This window comes from Metarhizium album, assembly GCF_000804445.1.
Source record: "Metarhizium album ARSEF 1941 chromosome Unknown scaffold_2, whole genome shotgun sequence".
In the NCBI taxonomy this organism is placed as follows: domain Eukaryota; kingdom Fungi; phylum Ascomycota; class Sordariomycetes; order Hypocreales; family Clavicipitaceae; genus Metarhizium; species Metarhizium album.
Genome location: NW_024467576.1, coordinates 1,230,083 through 1,246,795, shown reverse-complemented (window position 1 = coordinate 1,246,795; position 16,713 = coordinate 1,230,083). Strand labels below are relative to the sequence as shown.

Sequence of the window (16,713 nt, the reverse complement as noted above, 5' to 3'; positions counted from 1 at the left end):
TTTCCCAAGCGACCAGGAGCACCCAGGAGCCGCTCCGTCTGCCTTGCGATGCCCGATGCCAAACTTGCTAGTTGGCGCAGCTCCATTGGCAGCTTGCAGTACCCTTCTCCAAGGCGCGTTGCTGCTTAGTTTTGAGTAGTATGTCCCTGAAACGCTTCGCCGACAGCAAGCAAGCAAGCCACATGGTCAGCTTCGAGGACGAGAAGCCGGTGTGTACTCCGTAATTGATGGATATTTCTTTCTGGCTGCTGTGCGTGAGATTGTCTGACGAACCGAGCTGCAATGTTTGCGTGACTTGTTAGTTACCTGTCTTCTATTTGGTGTTGTGATTTGGGTGAGGACTGATCCCTGGCGGTCAGACCCCAGGTCAATGGCTCCTTGCGAGACCTGAGCCCTCGGTGTTGAAGCCATTGCCAAACCCATCAGTGGCATCATATATCCCGTAGCCCCTGTAGACATCACATCTCCTTGTGGTTTAGCTCATTGTACTACCGTCACAACTCAAGCTCGTGTCAGGACCGACTACCGAAATCAAGCAGTCCATTGTCTCGGCACCTCCGGCCATTGCCATCTCCGCTTTCTGTGAAGTGGCCTGGGATATTCTATTTCCACGAATCACAGCATTTCGCGCGGCTGTCCCTAAGCATCAGCGCCTGTGGCTTTGCCAGAATCTGGGTCAGACATGCTGTTAGGCTGAGCGCATGCTGTCCTGGGACTGACTAGTGCTGACCTGGCCGGATGCCCATGTCGACGATGAACCAAAGACTTGTTGATAGCGTCGCGCAAGGGATTAGGTTCGGTCGAGGTGCGAAGCGTGCAAGTTCTCACCAGCTCTGATGGGCAATTGCGAGCGGCAAGTGTGACGACGCTGAAAAACGGGCAGTAGAAGAGAAAGAAATTTGCCCTCTTTACAAGATGGCTTGATTTTGTTAATGTTCCAATCTGGAATGTATTTTACAACGCCATGGGCGTCTCCCAACCTGCTCGCTACAGTCCGTGAATTACCACGCATGGTGAAGACGAGAACCAAGACGTTTACGCGTATGCAGCCCATCCTGAGACGTCCAATGTCAGTGTACGTTTCTCCAGACATTTTTTTTGTTTCCCACAAATCAGGGGCTCTTACCCGAGTACAGTACAGCCAGGTTGCGTTCATCTGTAGCCATGTTAATCAAGTCATTGACTGTTGCTGTTACACTTAGAGTCTTTGACAACTTCTTTCTCACAACCTCGAGTGCTCGGTCTGCTTCAGAGGGCTCATTCGTTCGACAGTTGTGCTTGTTGGCCTTCTTGGCATCTGCTGTTTCGCTCATTTCCGACTCCTCGCCGCCACCCCCATTGTTTCTGGCATTTTGGAGCTTGGCGAGTCGGAGCGGTGATATCGACCAGGTGTACAGAGGGTCGTATCGCAAGACATCTAGAATTGCCATGATTGAGTACTGCTCCTCGCGCAACGCATCAAGCGTGAATTCGCAGCAACGCCTGAAAACACCTTCGGTTCTGGTGATGCCCATGCCGTCTACAATGTCTCGAGTCAGCCGGAAAGGGACCAGCTCCGGTACCGGGAGAATACGACCGGCTTCGAAGGCTACTCCCAGGTCAATGTGCACTGCTTCGCCAGTCCGGCAATCAAGGAGAATATTATGGCCATGACGGTCACCCAGTCCAAGGACGTGCCCTAGCATAGAAATGGCTGCCGTGCTCCGCGTATAAGCCAATCTTCTGGCGAACCATTCGTCCGGATCGACAAAGTACTCCATGAAGAAGTACCTCATCACGGGATGAAATCTCTCCGTCACTTTGCGGTATGTGGCCAGACGTGTTTCGGTCGTTCTGCTCTGGACATTGAATATCTCTTTACGGCACTGCGAGCCCTTGAGGTCCCTCGGGTAGTATTTCTCATGCGCTGGCATAAGGTACTCGTGCAGCGGGATCGTGTTTGGAACGAACTCGATGAGACCAGACGATGCCGTAAGTGGCAAGACTTTGTACGTCCTGATACCCAGGTTTCTTTGTTGCGTACTCCGGTGCAGCTTCAAAAGAGACGATACGGCGGCGAATACTTGCTCCATGATTGCGTCCTGCCGTAGATCGTCGTGGCCACCCTTGACCAACTGCTTGTACCTGACGCCATTCGTGCCGACGGCCGTGATGATTTTTGGTGCACTGACTCCTGACGCAATCGTCATTGTGGGCTCCAGCTTGTGTATAAACGGAACGTCCGAGTAGTCCTTGGTCATTGAGACCTCGATATGCAACGTTGGAGGAGGAATACGATATCGCGCAAGGTAACTGACCAGGTACTGCCCTGCTGCAGAGTCCTTAAGCGGAATCTTAGCCCCAGACTTGTACTTGTTTGGGTTCTTTTCCATGGCAAGCCCGTGATAGTACTTGCTCGTCTTGTCAATTGACAGCCATATATTTGCGACTGACTTGTTTGCAGAGAGTCTTTGCGCAACTTTCTCTGTTGCTTTGACTCTCTGTACAGCCACCTCATCTTTCTGCTGGGCCCGGGCCTTTGTTCCTGACCAGATTTGATACATTCCGTGGTAGGGGTGGTCAACGCAGATGGTGTAAATCAGCTCAAAAAGGAGTTTTTGGAATGTGCCCTCCTGGCTCTGTAGCCGAGAGGTCAGCTGGTTCATCAACGGGGCAAACTTTCTGGTAGGGACAAGGGACAGGTGCCTCATGACGGCCTTGTTTGTTGAATCTTCAGCGGACCTCTCCAGCCACAATGCCGTAAAACGTAGGGCATCATTGTTGTAGTCATCCGATGAAATCAGTGAGAGCAGGTAGTTTTCCAAGCTAAGCTGCACAAACTCACTCCGAGTCTGCTCTACCCGTTTTAGCTCCTTCTCATCGAGCTCCAGCCACTGCTTCTCCTTGGAGAGGACATGTGCATATCTGGCTTTTAGTTGAGTTTCTTTGGTTGAGTCAATGAGAGCCTTGAGATCATTGACTTCATCCTTCTTGGCTGTGCGCAGATTGTGTAATCTTGCCAAGTCCTCGAGCCCGTCTGGATCCTGCAGTTGCTCATCGCAGAAGGTGGCAAATTGATGGTAGACCGATCCCGCCTGACTGTTGCCTTCTCGTTTCAACTCCTTCAAGGCCGGGCCGAGGTAAGTTTTTTGAATATCGTGAGGGTTTTCAAGTCGAGCCAGTGACACTTTGTGTCCGATTTTGGAAAGGAGGTCAGACCGATTGACCCGGATGCTCTGTCTTGTCAGAGACGACTCCCTGTCAATGGCTTGCAGCATACGAATTGATGTTCCCATCTCACCGTGATCCCACAGTGAGTTGGCTACTTCAATTCTGATGGCGGCATCAACGTGCAGGTTCAAGCTTTCGCACAATGGAATCATGTCAGAGAGTGCAGTCGCGATGTTCAGGGACTCCTGAGTCGCTTGGTGGTACCGATATATGCCAGACGACAAAATCATCGACTCCACCTGCATTTGTCGCAATACATCTGCAGATATCTTTTCATGCTTTAGCAAGCCGGTATGCTGGCAAAGCATACTGACTGATGTCTCTCTGCAAGATAGAACTTGGCCGACATCACCGTACCTGAGGCAATTAGCATCATGGACAGCGGGCTGTGCTCTCATACACACTCACATTCCGCTTCGCATCCATTCCGAGCGACTCTTGAACTTTTCCATCATGACGGCCACCTCGGACGGGTCTGAGATATTCAGCATATCGTCTAGCTCCGTGAGAGCTGCTAGTGCAGCCAGCCGACTCCTAAGAGCAGTTGCATTGAGGTTGCAACTCGCCATGTTTTTCATAATGGCACTGAAGCCTTCATACACGGCGGCCTGGACGTCTGGCAAGAACGTCGAATTGTGAATGCTTTTGTATGCTTGATACAAAATGACGGCATGGTGTTCGCTGTTTCCCGGCGCAGGCAAGTTCCACATCTCCAGACGCCTCGCCGTGGTAAATGTACTGTCAACGGATGGATTGCTGGCACCGAGGCTTTCATGTGTCTGAAGTATTGACTGAGCTAAGCCGGAGAGCCCCAATGTTCCCAGTGCTTGAACGAGAGCTTGGCCGTCTGCTTCTGCCTCTCGGCGTCGCAGACGAATGTGGCTATCGTATTGCGCTCCTCGAAATGCGAGGCTCTTCAATCCTTCATTTTCATATTCAACTCGAGCCACAACCTTGGACAGGCTTGCATCTTCCGGCAGTCCGTAGTACGTGTCAGGATCATCAATGTTCTCAAATATGGTCAGCAGAATGTCGTTGATGTCGTGTTCTCTGTGTGCCGAAGATCTTCGAGATGGCCGCGAAACCTCCGAGGAGACCCATTCTGCGAAGAGCAAGGCCGTCTTTTGCATGCCACATCGAGACGCAGAAGCGGCTGCGGCTGCATAATCAATGCCGAGCCAGTGCATTCGATCTGCAATAGACGACTCTTTGGGATACTCCTGTGTGCGGAGATAAAGGACGGTGTTGATCAGCAGCTTTACGTTCTGTGATGCCGATGGCCTATCATCTCGCAACCACTCCTTCATTGCCATAGACAATTGTCGTTTAGCTGTTTGCTGTTGTTCATGTTGGAAACACAAAACTAGATGCACAATAAAAGGGAACGCCTTCTCGGCAAACCCCGGTACCTCGGTTAAGATTGGTGTTAGAACCGACAGCAATATCGAGTCTGAAGCCGTTGAAGCCAGATGAGTAGTGATCCTTTGCAAACAGCTTAAAGATGAGATATCGTCTTCCCAGACAGATGGCCCGCCATCCAATTTCGAGTTATCGGTAGCCTCCACGTCTGGTGAACAGAATCTACCCCATTGTGATACTGTGAAAAGGCTCTCGGATAAAGTTCTTTGACATGCGACAACCAAAGGTTCGTCGCCATGTTCTAGCGCTCGCGTGACTGTCTCCCGCAAAGCCGCCTCTGCCAATCCAGCCACTGTCGAATTTTGGTCTGCCGCTAGATCTTGCAGAAGACAAAGTAGCCACGTCTCCGATCCGTTGGGCCCTGGGGCAATGTGTCTGTAAAGGCTCAGGTTTGATTCTTTAAGCACATCCCCGGGGAATTCGCCAGATGCAGCAAACGAGCGGCCAACAACACGTCCTGCCCAAGACAGGTAGTTTTTGCTGAGATCTTGTGCTTCGCAGCTTTTCCAAACACTTGACGCCTGTTCGATAGCAGCAGCATCGGTTTCAACAATATCTTCTCGAATTGTCGCTGGTATCGTGAAGTCTCCGCAGAGCAACTTCAACGCAAGCTCTCGCGACGATTCATTCAGCAAGCGACTGCCAGTGACGCCATCTCTCAAAATATCAACAAGTAGCTTACTCTCCGATGTACCTTTCTCAGCGTTGCCGGACGATCTTATGTGGGCTGCGGAGTGAGTTATTGACTTGAATAAATTTGATTGCTCGTCATCTTGGAAGACGGGCGAAGCGTATTCAGACAAGTATTTACTGAACCAATCATGGAACTTTTGAGTCTTATTCATGGTGGCTTTGAACTGGCTGTCTTGGGTTGTGCTGGACTGGCTTGACTCCAAAAAGACCCGCAGAGAAGCAAGAGTAGACAGGGCGTATCCTGCGAGGAAGGACGGTTTCTGGGTCAGATATGCTCTTCCCCCAGACAAAAGATATTGGGTCAGGCCAAGGGCATCATCTGCGCATTCTGCATCCACTATGAAACCACGAACCGAGTTGAGTAACATCTCAAGGCAGTACGACTCCAGCGCCACTGAACCTGCCAAAGAGATGACCAGTCTGACTTTGCGAAGGACAGAGCAAGCATAGAGGGAGCCCATGGCGGCGTGGATGGTGTTGAATAAGCTCCTTGTCACTGACAAAACCAATGCAGGCGTCCATAGGTCTTGAAACTGAAACTCGGTGCCTTGACAAAGCCTGAAGATATCGTGAATGATGTATTTAGCTCGAAACATGGGCTGCTGGTTTGGTGGAAGCTTGTTGGATGAGCAAGCCACCTTCTTGATCGCTTCTAGATTGTCTGCTGCATAAGAAATGTCTTCGTGTCTGCGGAAAATCCTTTCGAGGTTATCCTCTTGATCTATTAGATCGAAAAATGCGGCAATGATATCCACAAGGTTGGTATATATTGCTTCCACGTAACCTTTGCTCCCTAGCTTTTTCCGAATGTAATCTTCGCCCTTCACATCACTGGCGTTACCGAAAGCGTCCGCGTAGGCCATGCTGTAAGACAAGGTGGTGGAGAAGTTGCGCTTGATCAAATCTCTTTCAGTCATTCCAAGCAAGGTGGCTATGCTGGCACTGGTTGATTCCTGGGTTCGCATCACCGCCAGCGCAATGGCTTCCGCTTGAGCAGATCGTAAAAGGTCTTTTAAGTCGTCGAACCCGAATATAGCGAAGGGAATATCCTCAATGGGGTCATGTTCCATCCAGGTGTAGAGCAATTGGCGCGAGAATAATAGAAAAAGCTCTTTTGGCGATTCCAACTTTAGCGTGCTTGATACATCAGCAAGACACCACTTTGCGTAGTCGATAGACTGTGAAATCTTTCCTGGAGTCTCAAAGATGTGATATATGCATCGTCGCAGCAGAGTTGGCCATCTACAGGCCAACTTTGACAAAGCAAGAAGCCTGAAGGCAATACCGGCCGTGTCCGCAGGATTGGTTGGCAAGCTCGCAAGAACGTCGACAAATATTTCATCGTGCAGCATCAGTATAAACAGATCAAATACTCCAGCAATTCTGTCTGCCACAAAACACTTCACTGGCATCGAGCCAGTGGCGAGAATAGTGAGTAACGAGGTGCGACATGAAGCCAGACCCAAGTCGGTGCCGTACGCGGGATTTGCGCCGAGCAATGAGAAAAGCAAACGCGCCATTGACATTTGAGCCTTGGCTGAGAAGAAATTAGAAGGCAGGCACACTTTGATAAAATAGTTGTATAAGTCGCCCACGCCTTCGGCGAGATCTTGATTATCACTCAACCAGATATTATGCCATCCATCGAGGATTTCTATGCACGTCGTAAGCGCCACCTCGCAGCATTGGTAATCCGACGTAGAGATAATTTCGCCTAGTCTTTTTATGATGCTGTATGCAGTCTCTGAGCCCACAACCAGATCGGAAGTAGAAATCTCCAATAGTAGAGCCTGACAACACAACAAGTCATCGTCAGACATTAGCAACAAACCGTCAATCCACGCTTCAGGAAGCAAACCAATCTGACTCGAGTCATCACTGATGGCGCGAAGCAGCCCTAGTCGCATTTTCGTATCCACGTGGAACACTCGTGGGCTTGAACACAATTGAACGTTTTGTCTCGGTACAGCCATGGGGGTCGAAGCGCATGTGGCCCTACTGATCTGCGAGCCAAATTCATCGTCGAGATCCATTGGGCCTGGGCTTGTACCAAAGGCCGTATCGGATTGTCTGTGATCAATTACACTTGAAATTGTTGTCAAAACGTGCAGAAAGGGGGACTGGTCCGAATACAGTCTGTTCAAATCGACGGTTGTCATGCCGGGCATACAAGGCCTCAGCACTCGCAAGGTGGCCTCCAAAAAGGCCTGCGGTTCGACAGAGTCCAATGCCAATACCAAACTCTCCTTCGCTAGATTCACAAGATTGGATTCCATCGAGGCTGATTGGGGCGTGTTCAAGTCAGCAAACTGGGGGATCAGAAGCGACCCAATGATGCACGCAGATAAAAGGCTTCGATATCGATCCAAAGAAATCTGAGTTCCACCGTCGCTGGGCTTCTTTGACCACGTGTCGCATAGCTCGACGAGATCGTCCAATTTTGGACAAAAGAGCTCGAACGCAAGTCTCTTGGACGGGTAGAAGCTGTGCGAATCCGTTGCAGGTTGAAGCTGTCTGCCGGAACCCGGACGGTAGATGCATGGCCGAATGTTATGGCTGGGTTCTTTATGCTTCAACAACAGCAGATACTCATTGAATTTGGCCGACTCATGCTTCGTTCTCCAGGTGGCCTCCAAAGTCGTGCCTGAAATAGCAGCTACTTCATTCCAGCACAAAGGTTGGACGCCACAACACACTCGAAGCAGGTTGACGAGCTCCAGGGGCTGGATGAGAGGCGATACGGAGGATGCAAATGCTGGCTCATCTGAACATGTTATTTGATAAATTTGATAACTGCAGGTTGTGTAAATTTCATGGGTGACGACTCACTGGGATTCCATTTCAGAAATACCCATCTGATTATATGATTAGATGTTGCCTGACTCGCGCTGGGTAGTGCTGCATTTCGAGCGTGGAAGAGATGGAACATCAGGATAAGTGAAGTATCACAGAGTATACCAGGCCCATTCACGTCAGCTGTTGTGACAATCCCGTCGATATCCTCTGAAGTAGCATTGTATGGAAGTAGTTCCATTTCAATCATTTGGTGCAGAAGCAAACAGGCTGCCCGGCATGTTGTTGGGATGCTGACCGATCGCACAGCCAAATGCCAGAGCTGTTTCCATTGGTCTCCATCCAATTGATTCGCCGCGAGCAACGAGGCACAGCTGGGTCTTGTTAGCTTTGATCGACAAGATACAACTGAATTACATTACCTTGCTGATGCGACCAACGCCCATGACGCCGTGATTGGATCTTTGTTGGAAACATATGTGACAAGGTCGTCTAAAATGGAAGCCAGCTCTTCGCCTGCAAAGCCAGGACCCTCCACCAGAAAAGGCAAAATCTGAAGCGCAGTTCTCTGAATACCAACATATCTCGATCTAAGTTTCAGTCTGAGACGACTCAGGCTTTCTCGAGTGCGCTGTCGTTTTCGTGGCTGTTCGACGTTCTGTGTCACTTTCCTCGCAGAATTGTCGCCGCGCTTCAAGAGAATACTCTCCAAAAAGGAAAGATTCTGCACAAGGGCCCAGTGGCTTTCCCCTTCTGAATTGTGATTGCGTATTCCAAAGAGGTTTAAGTGCATATTGCCACCTGGCAGTGATGACCTGTTGAAAGTGAGATCGCGCAGCTGGAGCCGAAACGGTTCGCTTCTTCTGGAGTATTCTTGCCACAAGGGGTCCACAAGATTCTCGATGTCATTCTGAATCTTTTCAGTCCATGTGCTGGATAGATGCTCGATATGCGAGTGTGCCAGGTATATTGTCTTGGAAATCTCATTTCGCAACTCTTTTATGAGCTCGTCTTGAGAGACCTTCTCGGCCCTCCACCAATGGCTCATCAATGGTAGAAGATCCCTCACTAATGAGAGTCCGTAGTCGAGATCTTCAGATTGCGTCTGAGCAAATACCGTATTGCAAATCAAGAAACACATTGCTTGCATAGACCCAAGACTGAGGTGCTTCATGTTGAGAACGCGAAGCGCCAGGTCTGTAACGTTTCTTCCTCGCCGTGCTATGGGAGCATTTGAAGCCTGACTCAGATGCTGGAGGCCTTCAAGGGCATCTCTAAGCGGCTCACCCTCGGCAATGCTTGCTCGCTTTTGGCTCTGAGTAGAACTATTAGATCGCATGATGGAACGTGGTGTCGAGACATCTGGAGCAGGAGAAGGTCGGGCAGCAGATATCAAGCTAAAAGGAGCTTCACTGGGAATAATGTATGCAGCTATATCAAGTAGAAAGTCGACACAGATCTCCCAGTGTTTGGCATCTTGCCGAGCTAGGTACTCGACATGCGGCTGGCGTGAGAGCACCTCCGACAAGGCCTTGACATAATCTTGTATCAAAGGTGCAACAAAATCACCGTCTGGGTCCGGCAAAACTTGAGAGATATGGTCTATAAGAGCTAACAGGGTTTTGCGTCCTAGTCTTGAGGCACCTCTGGCAGCGGTCATTCGGATGGCCGAAGCGCACTTGGTCAGGCGAGTTGTGGCTGCCTTGCGAGAAGACTCTTTCTTGCCTTTGTCATACAAAGTAGGCCTCTCGCGGATCACAACATTAAAAAGGGCCTCGAATATCTGGTGATAGCTCTTGTCGCCCAGGTCGGCACTTTCAATTGGTGAGATGGGCGGCACAAATTCAGAACGATGAAGGGGGGGGGTTAGCGTACAGATTAACAGTCCGGTTCCTGGGATTCAATATAGAAACCAGTTCTGCTTTGGTTAGAAGGTTCAATCCCATAGAATAGGCAGGTTGACCCACCATCTACAGCCTTTTCACGAGCCTTGACAGACCCCGATTTGACGTCGCCTCGTCGGATAGTTAGCTATGGGCAGCCACAGCTGGACGGAAACTGGGGATTCTTACTGGTCAGGCTCATTACTGTAGACGTATGCGACGAGGCCATCTTGTCCAAGCAGTGGAGAGCCCATGTACGACGATTGGCTGGTTTCAGATGAAAGAAACGTCAACATTGCCGTCGCTGCTGCGTGTGGACCTGAGTGATGATGGCGGCTGATGTAACTGGGATGCGATCCTTGTCAATTCGTCGACAGGGCACAGTCAAGCATCCATTGCTCTGAGGAGTTGATATCTTTCGTCCCTCTTGGGCCAAGCCACCGAAGTTGCAGCTTTGTTCTACTGAGGATGCCTTCGCGCCAATGTTCCTGGGACCTGGCGTCACATTGAGTTTGCGGCAGCGTTGAAAGCTCTAGCCTGTGGGAAATAGGCCCGGCAGAATCCACACCGCCTTTGTCGATGTTTACTTGGACCCGCAGCCTTTTTCTACAGCTCCGCCATGACCAATCACTGATGGTTTTGCTCGCCGCCAGCAGGGATGGAAGCAACGAGGCTGCAGAATATTGAGAGAGAGCAGTGGACCTGTCGTGAACATCGAGGCCGGATCGGACACGCGACAGTTATCGGCTGATCCTCGAAGCCCTCTTTGCCATTGTCTGGTGACGACAGCTGTCTGCTTACGCGCAGTTCCTGATATTTTATTATGCGATAGCGCGCCTACCACCAATATGGCCGACGTGGTGATTTTGGATGCACTGCAGGCTTTCCACCGAGAATTGGTGGCCTTGCGTGGAGGCTTTGGAGATGCAACCGAAAGTCTGAATAACGAGCTTCTGGTGCGGACATTCGAAAAAGAGCTGGAGAAGCTGTGGGAGTCCCCTGCAAAGAACGATGAGAGCCGGAACGTGGTGAAGTCGGGTAGGTTTCCAAAGCACGTCTTTCACCAGGTCATTCGACGCAAGACTGAAGCTTTCGCAGGAAAACTTTCGATTGAAGGACAAGAGTACATCCTCAACGAGAAATTCCAACAAGACGCGCTTTTATTGTCTGATGAACTCGACCTCGACGAACTCGAAGCTGCAAAGTGCCTCCTCGAATCGCAAGATGACCCGGCTGTTCTGGGTCGATCTCTGGTGGAATGTGGCATCATCCGCTTTCACCAACAGCGCAAATATACTTTGGATGCGTTGAGGCTATTGTTGGAGTTGGATAGCATTGAAGACGTCACAGAGCAATCCGGTGCTCTAGAAGCCATCAAGATGTTTGTTGCCGCCAGGTTGTTTCAGTCCCCGCCGAGGGGGGCCAAACGACACGTGCCACGATGTATGGCAGCAATGGGAAAAATCAAAAGCTCGCTGCAACGGCTGGCAGACAAGATTGCCGCCGCGCAAGCTCTCAGTCAAGTCAAGTCTGACCAACTCTCTGAAGAGATGGAGACCGTTGAGTTCTCTCGGGTGAGCTTGATACAGCAGCACGAACTTTTGGGAGTTGTCCTCTGCCGTCTGGTCGAGAAGCGACAAGCCGATGTATCGGATTTTATGGACTTTGTCTCTACGCTGAACAAGTTGGACAAGTACGATAATCTGCTTGGTTCGTGCAAGCTCTCCAACATGAATGGAATCCTCTGACACAATGGCTAATGTGCAACAGCGCATTTGGTTCCCGCAATGGGAGCCTACATCTCAGTATTCGGGTCCACTGAAGGAGGCTATGACTTGATCAAAGCACGAGAAATACACAGCAAACTTTCCCCCCCCGCAGACGATTCGACATGGCCGCTGCCTCATTTTCATGCCGCATTCAGGGCCTGGTGGCTCGCTGAATACAGCGGATTTTATCTTGATGATCCGCCCGAGGCAGCTATTCCTCCCGGAACCGACCTAGACGAAGAGGATCGCCAACGATCGAAACAGTTCTTGGACGCCCTGAAGGATGGTGCTTTCGACTTTCTGCTCTCAGTTGCCGGAGATGTTAAACCAGCTGACTGGCATGACTCAGTTCGTGTGGGCATGCGGAATTGGCTCACAAGAAAATCATCTGCCCTGACGGCTGAATTCGTGCAGTTTGCAGGATTCTTTCAGCTGTGCCTCATGTCGCAAATCGAAGTATTTGTAGATGCATTCATATCAAATCTTCCAGACGTCCTGAGAAAACTCAGAGTAGAGGAAGATGAGCAAAGACAGCTTAGCCAAGCACATGAGCAAGACCTAGACTTGGAACGATTCCTCCTTATTATTGCTTATTCCTATGAAGGACGTGAAGAGGCGGCTGCAAACTTCTGGTCAGACCCAGACAGTAATCTTGCGGGCTTCATGCATTGGGCGTCCAGGAGAGCTTCCACCCCCCTGGTCACGGCCTTTTGTGAAATGCTTCAAGCCATAGCTGGAAACGATGAATGCGCCACGGCTGCTCACGAGTTCCTCCTCGATGATGGCCACCAGTCGTCGGGGAAGATGAGACGATCTCAGTCATTGACCTGGACACAGATTTTCAGAGAGCTAGACTTCTTCTCTGACAAGATCAGACAAAAGCCTACAACAACACAGACATCCCGGTTCCGCACTGGTAAGCCAGGTAACGAACATGTCGAGACAGAGCCAGAATCCGCCATGATGCTCGAGTGTTATTTGCGCTTGATGGCCAAGCTCGCTACCGAGAGTGAAACTGCGCGGGTATTTCTACTTCAAAATCCAAACTACAATCTGGTTGACGTGCTGTACGAGCTGGCAAGCAGCCCAATCCCCCCAAGACTTCGCGGATGCGTCTTCATGGCGCTCAAAGCTCTCATGTCCAGAAAGACCATGCAAGAAAACCTCGCAATGTGGACGTGTCTGGAAAACTGGATCACTGGCGGCTACGCAGGACCTGCCACGGGACCCCTGAGACAGGCTCAACCTGCGCCTCTCATTTCCATGGATAGAATTCTGGATGAAATGAGCAGTGGCTTTGAAGATTCGGAGTCGTTTGTTCAATTGCTACTGTCACTTGTTTCACCCGCAATAGACAGCAGTCCTCTCAACGACACTCTACCGTTTCCGGAGACCCTGGGCTCAAATTCACGAATTCCCGGCGTCGAGGTCTACGTTGACTTCGTGATAGGACTGGTTTTCGCAAGCAAAGCACATGAGCTCCAAGACAAGCACCAGTTGCGCGTACTGAGGCTAGGTTGCCTTGATTTCATGCTGACGTGTTTGTCGACATTCAATGAAGACTTGATTGTGATTACAAGCGAAACCACAATCAACATTGACTCTGTCATCTCGACCACTGACCTTGCAACCTACGTTCGGAAGCACCCGTTTGCCCGGGTCATGGAATGGATGTTCAACGACAAGGTCATGACCGCACTGTTCAACACGATCCACCAAGAACCCGCTGATGTGGGCAATGCCGCTCCTGACTCGCCCTTGATTCTCGGTATCTTGAGAGCCGTTGAAGTCATTTCCAAAGTCCTCGACCTGGAGGCGACGTATCTGGACCTGGTGAGGCCGCTCATCAAAGCGGAAGTCGGAGCAAGACGCCAACCGGTTGCAAATGCTTCATATGCTTCATTCCAGGAGGGACTAGTCACTAGGTTGCACCTTGTCGTGGACCTCGGCAATTACTGTGGCATTGGACACCCAGATCTCACCTTGGCATGCCTCAAACTTCTCGAGAAAATGTCTTCATCATCAAAGATTGCAGCGACTTGGTCAGGGTCCGGTCGTCAATCGCACCGTAACAAAGCCATCGTGGCCATGGAAGCAAACGGCGAACATGAATCGATCTCACGAAGCTTCTCGTCAGAGCTCAATGCACCTCTAGAAGCAGGGCGTGAGGCTGAGTCCCCGAACTACGTCACCAAAATCTACATCCTAGATTTCCTCCTTCAGTGTCTTTCTACAACCCCGAAAGAACCAACCATTGCACATTTGCTGCTTGGCTTCAAGTGTGGCGTGGACTCGATCACGATTGAGAGCAACAGTGCGTTTGCAAATCAAACATCCTTATTTCACACACTTGTTCGACTGTTGATGGAAATCCCGTCCGAAGATGCCGAGGGTATGAGGCGATGGCTTATTGCGATCAAGTCCAGAGTAATGCGTATCCTTCACATTCTCTGGAGCTCCCCCCTATCCGCGCCCTTGGTGATTGATGAATTGAGAGAAAACGAGTTTCTGTTTCACCTTCTCATTCGTGAGACTGTCATTCAGCCCGAACTGCTTTGGGAAGGCCAGAATGTCGCATCATTACACTTCCCCGTTACCGACGGTGCCCCGACTCTCGTCGACTTTCTGACCACAAGAAGCTTGGCCTTGGAATATATGGCCATGGAGTTGTGCATGATTTCCCAAGGTCGCATACCGAGCACAAAGCGACGGGCTTTTGAGGCTCTGAACGGGCAAGTCATCGGCGACGACAACCAACCCATCCAAACACCAACTGTTTTTGACTTGTTCGACTTCCTCCTCCCCGAGGGGATCTGGGATATTCCGCCTCCCCCGCTCCAGTTTTACAAGGACGTGGATGTCACCATCTGCTTGGAAGACGACGCCGACGGAAATACCATTCATAACATTGATCGAGTCAAGGAGATATTGCTTCTAAAACGAGTGGAGTTCCAGACTCAAGGCAGCGTCCTCTCTGTCCAGGAGCTTGCCATGACGGAAAGAGAAGAGGGGATGATTATTGAATATCTCATTTCCATTGACCGTCAGAACCAGATCGCGACCCAATGTCTGAGAGTGCTCAAGTCATGGACCCGACTGTCGCTTGTCATGGTCGAGTGCAATGACTTCAAAGGCACAGCCCGAACATCTTTTTTCCTGCAAGCACTGCAGGCCGTGCTACCCAGCCTCGAAGTATTTGCTTCAGACCGACCGAAAGAGGCTCTGGAGCTGGCAAAACTAGCCCGAGTATTGCTGTCCAAGCTAGACTTGAGCAGTCAAGACATGTCGGACAAGAACGGTCGATCGATTGGCAACCTGGTGAGCGACAAACTGTACCAACTTTTTCAGATTTGTCTGCAAGCAACTGGAAAGTGGGCCGGCACATCTGAACTGCGGTCGGTGTATTACGAGATCTGCTACCGATATCTCGCCGGCATATCTGCGCAGGGTGCGCCGAGTCCCAACCGTCCCAAGACGACAAAGACTATCCAGGTGTACGGCGAGCGACTGATCAATGTGATTTGCGACGACGCGTATTGCGGGGAGCCGACGTGTCAGTCATCGGCTCTCGTTCTCCTGAGCTCCCTCGTCAGTGTCGGCCGGCAAGAAAACGACAGCCACGTAATCGAGACTCTCAACAAGCTCAACTTTATTGGCGTTCTAGTCGATTCTCTTCGCAACATCATGCAAGAATGGCACGACGCCTACACGGCCGGTAAGCTCTTCTGCCGCAGTCAAAACGACCGTCATGTCCCCGTGCCGTCTAACCAAACACCGTCTCAACCAGGCCACACCAACCAGCAAAACTACCAAAACGCCCGCCTTGCGCTCCTCCTCGAAATGGCGCAGTCCCGCCACGGCGCCAAATACATACTCTACGCCAACCTCTTCCGCGCTATCGACGCGAGCGGCCTCTTCACCGCGGACCCCGAACTGCAGAGTGATGTGCGGAACTCACATGCGCTGGAGCAGCACTACGACCTCTTGGCAAAGGTCGTCCGCATCATTGGCGCCGCCCTACTCAGCAGGGGAAGTCACAACATCATCCAGGGGCGCAGGTTCCTCACGGACCACAGGATGCTAGTGACTCATACACTCAAGAGAAGCGCTGGCATCGGCGGGGGTGTGGACAACGAGGCATTGGATGACAAGGTTAGCGACCTTGCCGATGCGCTCATGGTTGTGATTGCTGCAACCGGCTTCTTGGAGGTATGTTGACGTTGATGTCTCTGGTCATTGGTTTCCTGCGCTGACAGAATTCAGTATGAAAATGAAGCCGTAGCCGAGTCGATGAAGCCGAACCAATCACTGTTCCATTGATCTCGCAGTTGGCAATGTAAAGATGAAAAAAAATAAGTTGATCAAATTCATAGCAAAGTCTTCGCCCTCAAACTAGGTGATAGAAACGGCGTTGGGGAAGGAATTTCATGAACCGACTATCGCGACGGGATAAACTGGCCCCAGAGTAGTACGCTGCCAGAAGGGGCCCGAAGGGGATAATAAACGGATCATAGGCTGAGGGGTGTTTTGGGTCAGCGTATAGCGACGGTCTTAGAAATAAAGTCCATTGAGGATCATGCATGTACCAAACGGGATCTTATGTACTCTTTCAATCGTTGAATGCATGCCTCGATGCCAACTTGTCAATAACAGGACCCGAGGCCACCAACGAGGGCATCTCATAATTCTGCAAAGTTGTGTAGACCCCGCGCGCCGTGCCCACGTGTATTCTTTGAGGCCTTTATGTAACAATCACAGAGGCCAACCACGCTTGTGCGAATTTGAAGTCATGTACAACGCCCAAAAATTTCCCTCGTCTCAAACAGAGTGAGTAGCCATGAGCTGCGCGAGTCACAACATTTCGTCTGCTTTTCGTTTGCCTTTCGGTGCAGTCATGAGCTTCAGCTCAAGATGCCAGAAGCCCTTTGTCTTGGTGTTGTACGAGC

The 16,713-nt window shown here is 50.7% G+C and overlaps 2 protein-coding genes across 2 annotated transcripts; one reads left to right on the top strand and one right to left on the bottom strand.

The window, feature by feature from the left end:
- Nucleotides 1–1,035: 1,035 nt before the first annotated feature.
- Nucleotides 1,036–10,227, bottom strand: MAM_01492 (Serine/threonine-protein kinase tel-1; the record flags this gene model as incomplete). The annotated part of the gene is made up of 8 exons (XM_040820291.1): nt 1,036–1,055; nt 1,127–3,567; nt 3,619–8,086; nt 8,152–8,489; nt 8,538–9,929; nt 9,991–10,033; nt 10,083–10,130; nt 10,188–10,227. 8 exons carry the CDS (start codon nt 10,225–10,227, stop codon nt 1,036–1,038), a joined length of 8,790 nt encoding a protein of 2,929 aa, XP_040681779.1.
- Nucleotides 10,228–10,846: 619 nt separating this feature from the next.
- Nucleotides 10,847–16,087, top strand: MAM_01491 (uncharacterized protein; the record flags this gene model as incomplete). Its single annotated transcript, XM_040820290.1, has 3 exons — nt 10,847–11,708; nt 11,769–15,976; nt 16,031–16,087. The coding sequence occupies 3 exons, from the start codon at nt 10,847–10,849 to the stop codon at nt 16,085–16,087; spliced, it is 5,127 nt and encodes a 1,708-aa protein (XP_040681778.1).
- Nucleotides 16,088–16,713: the final 626 nt, after the last annotated feature.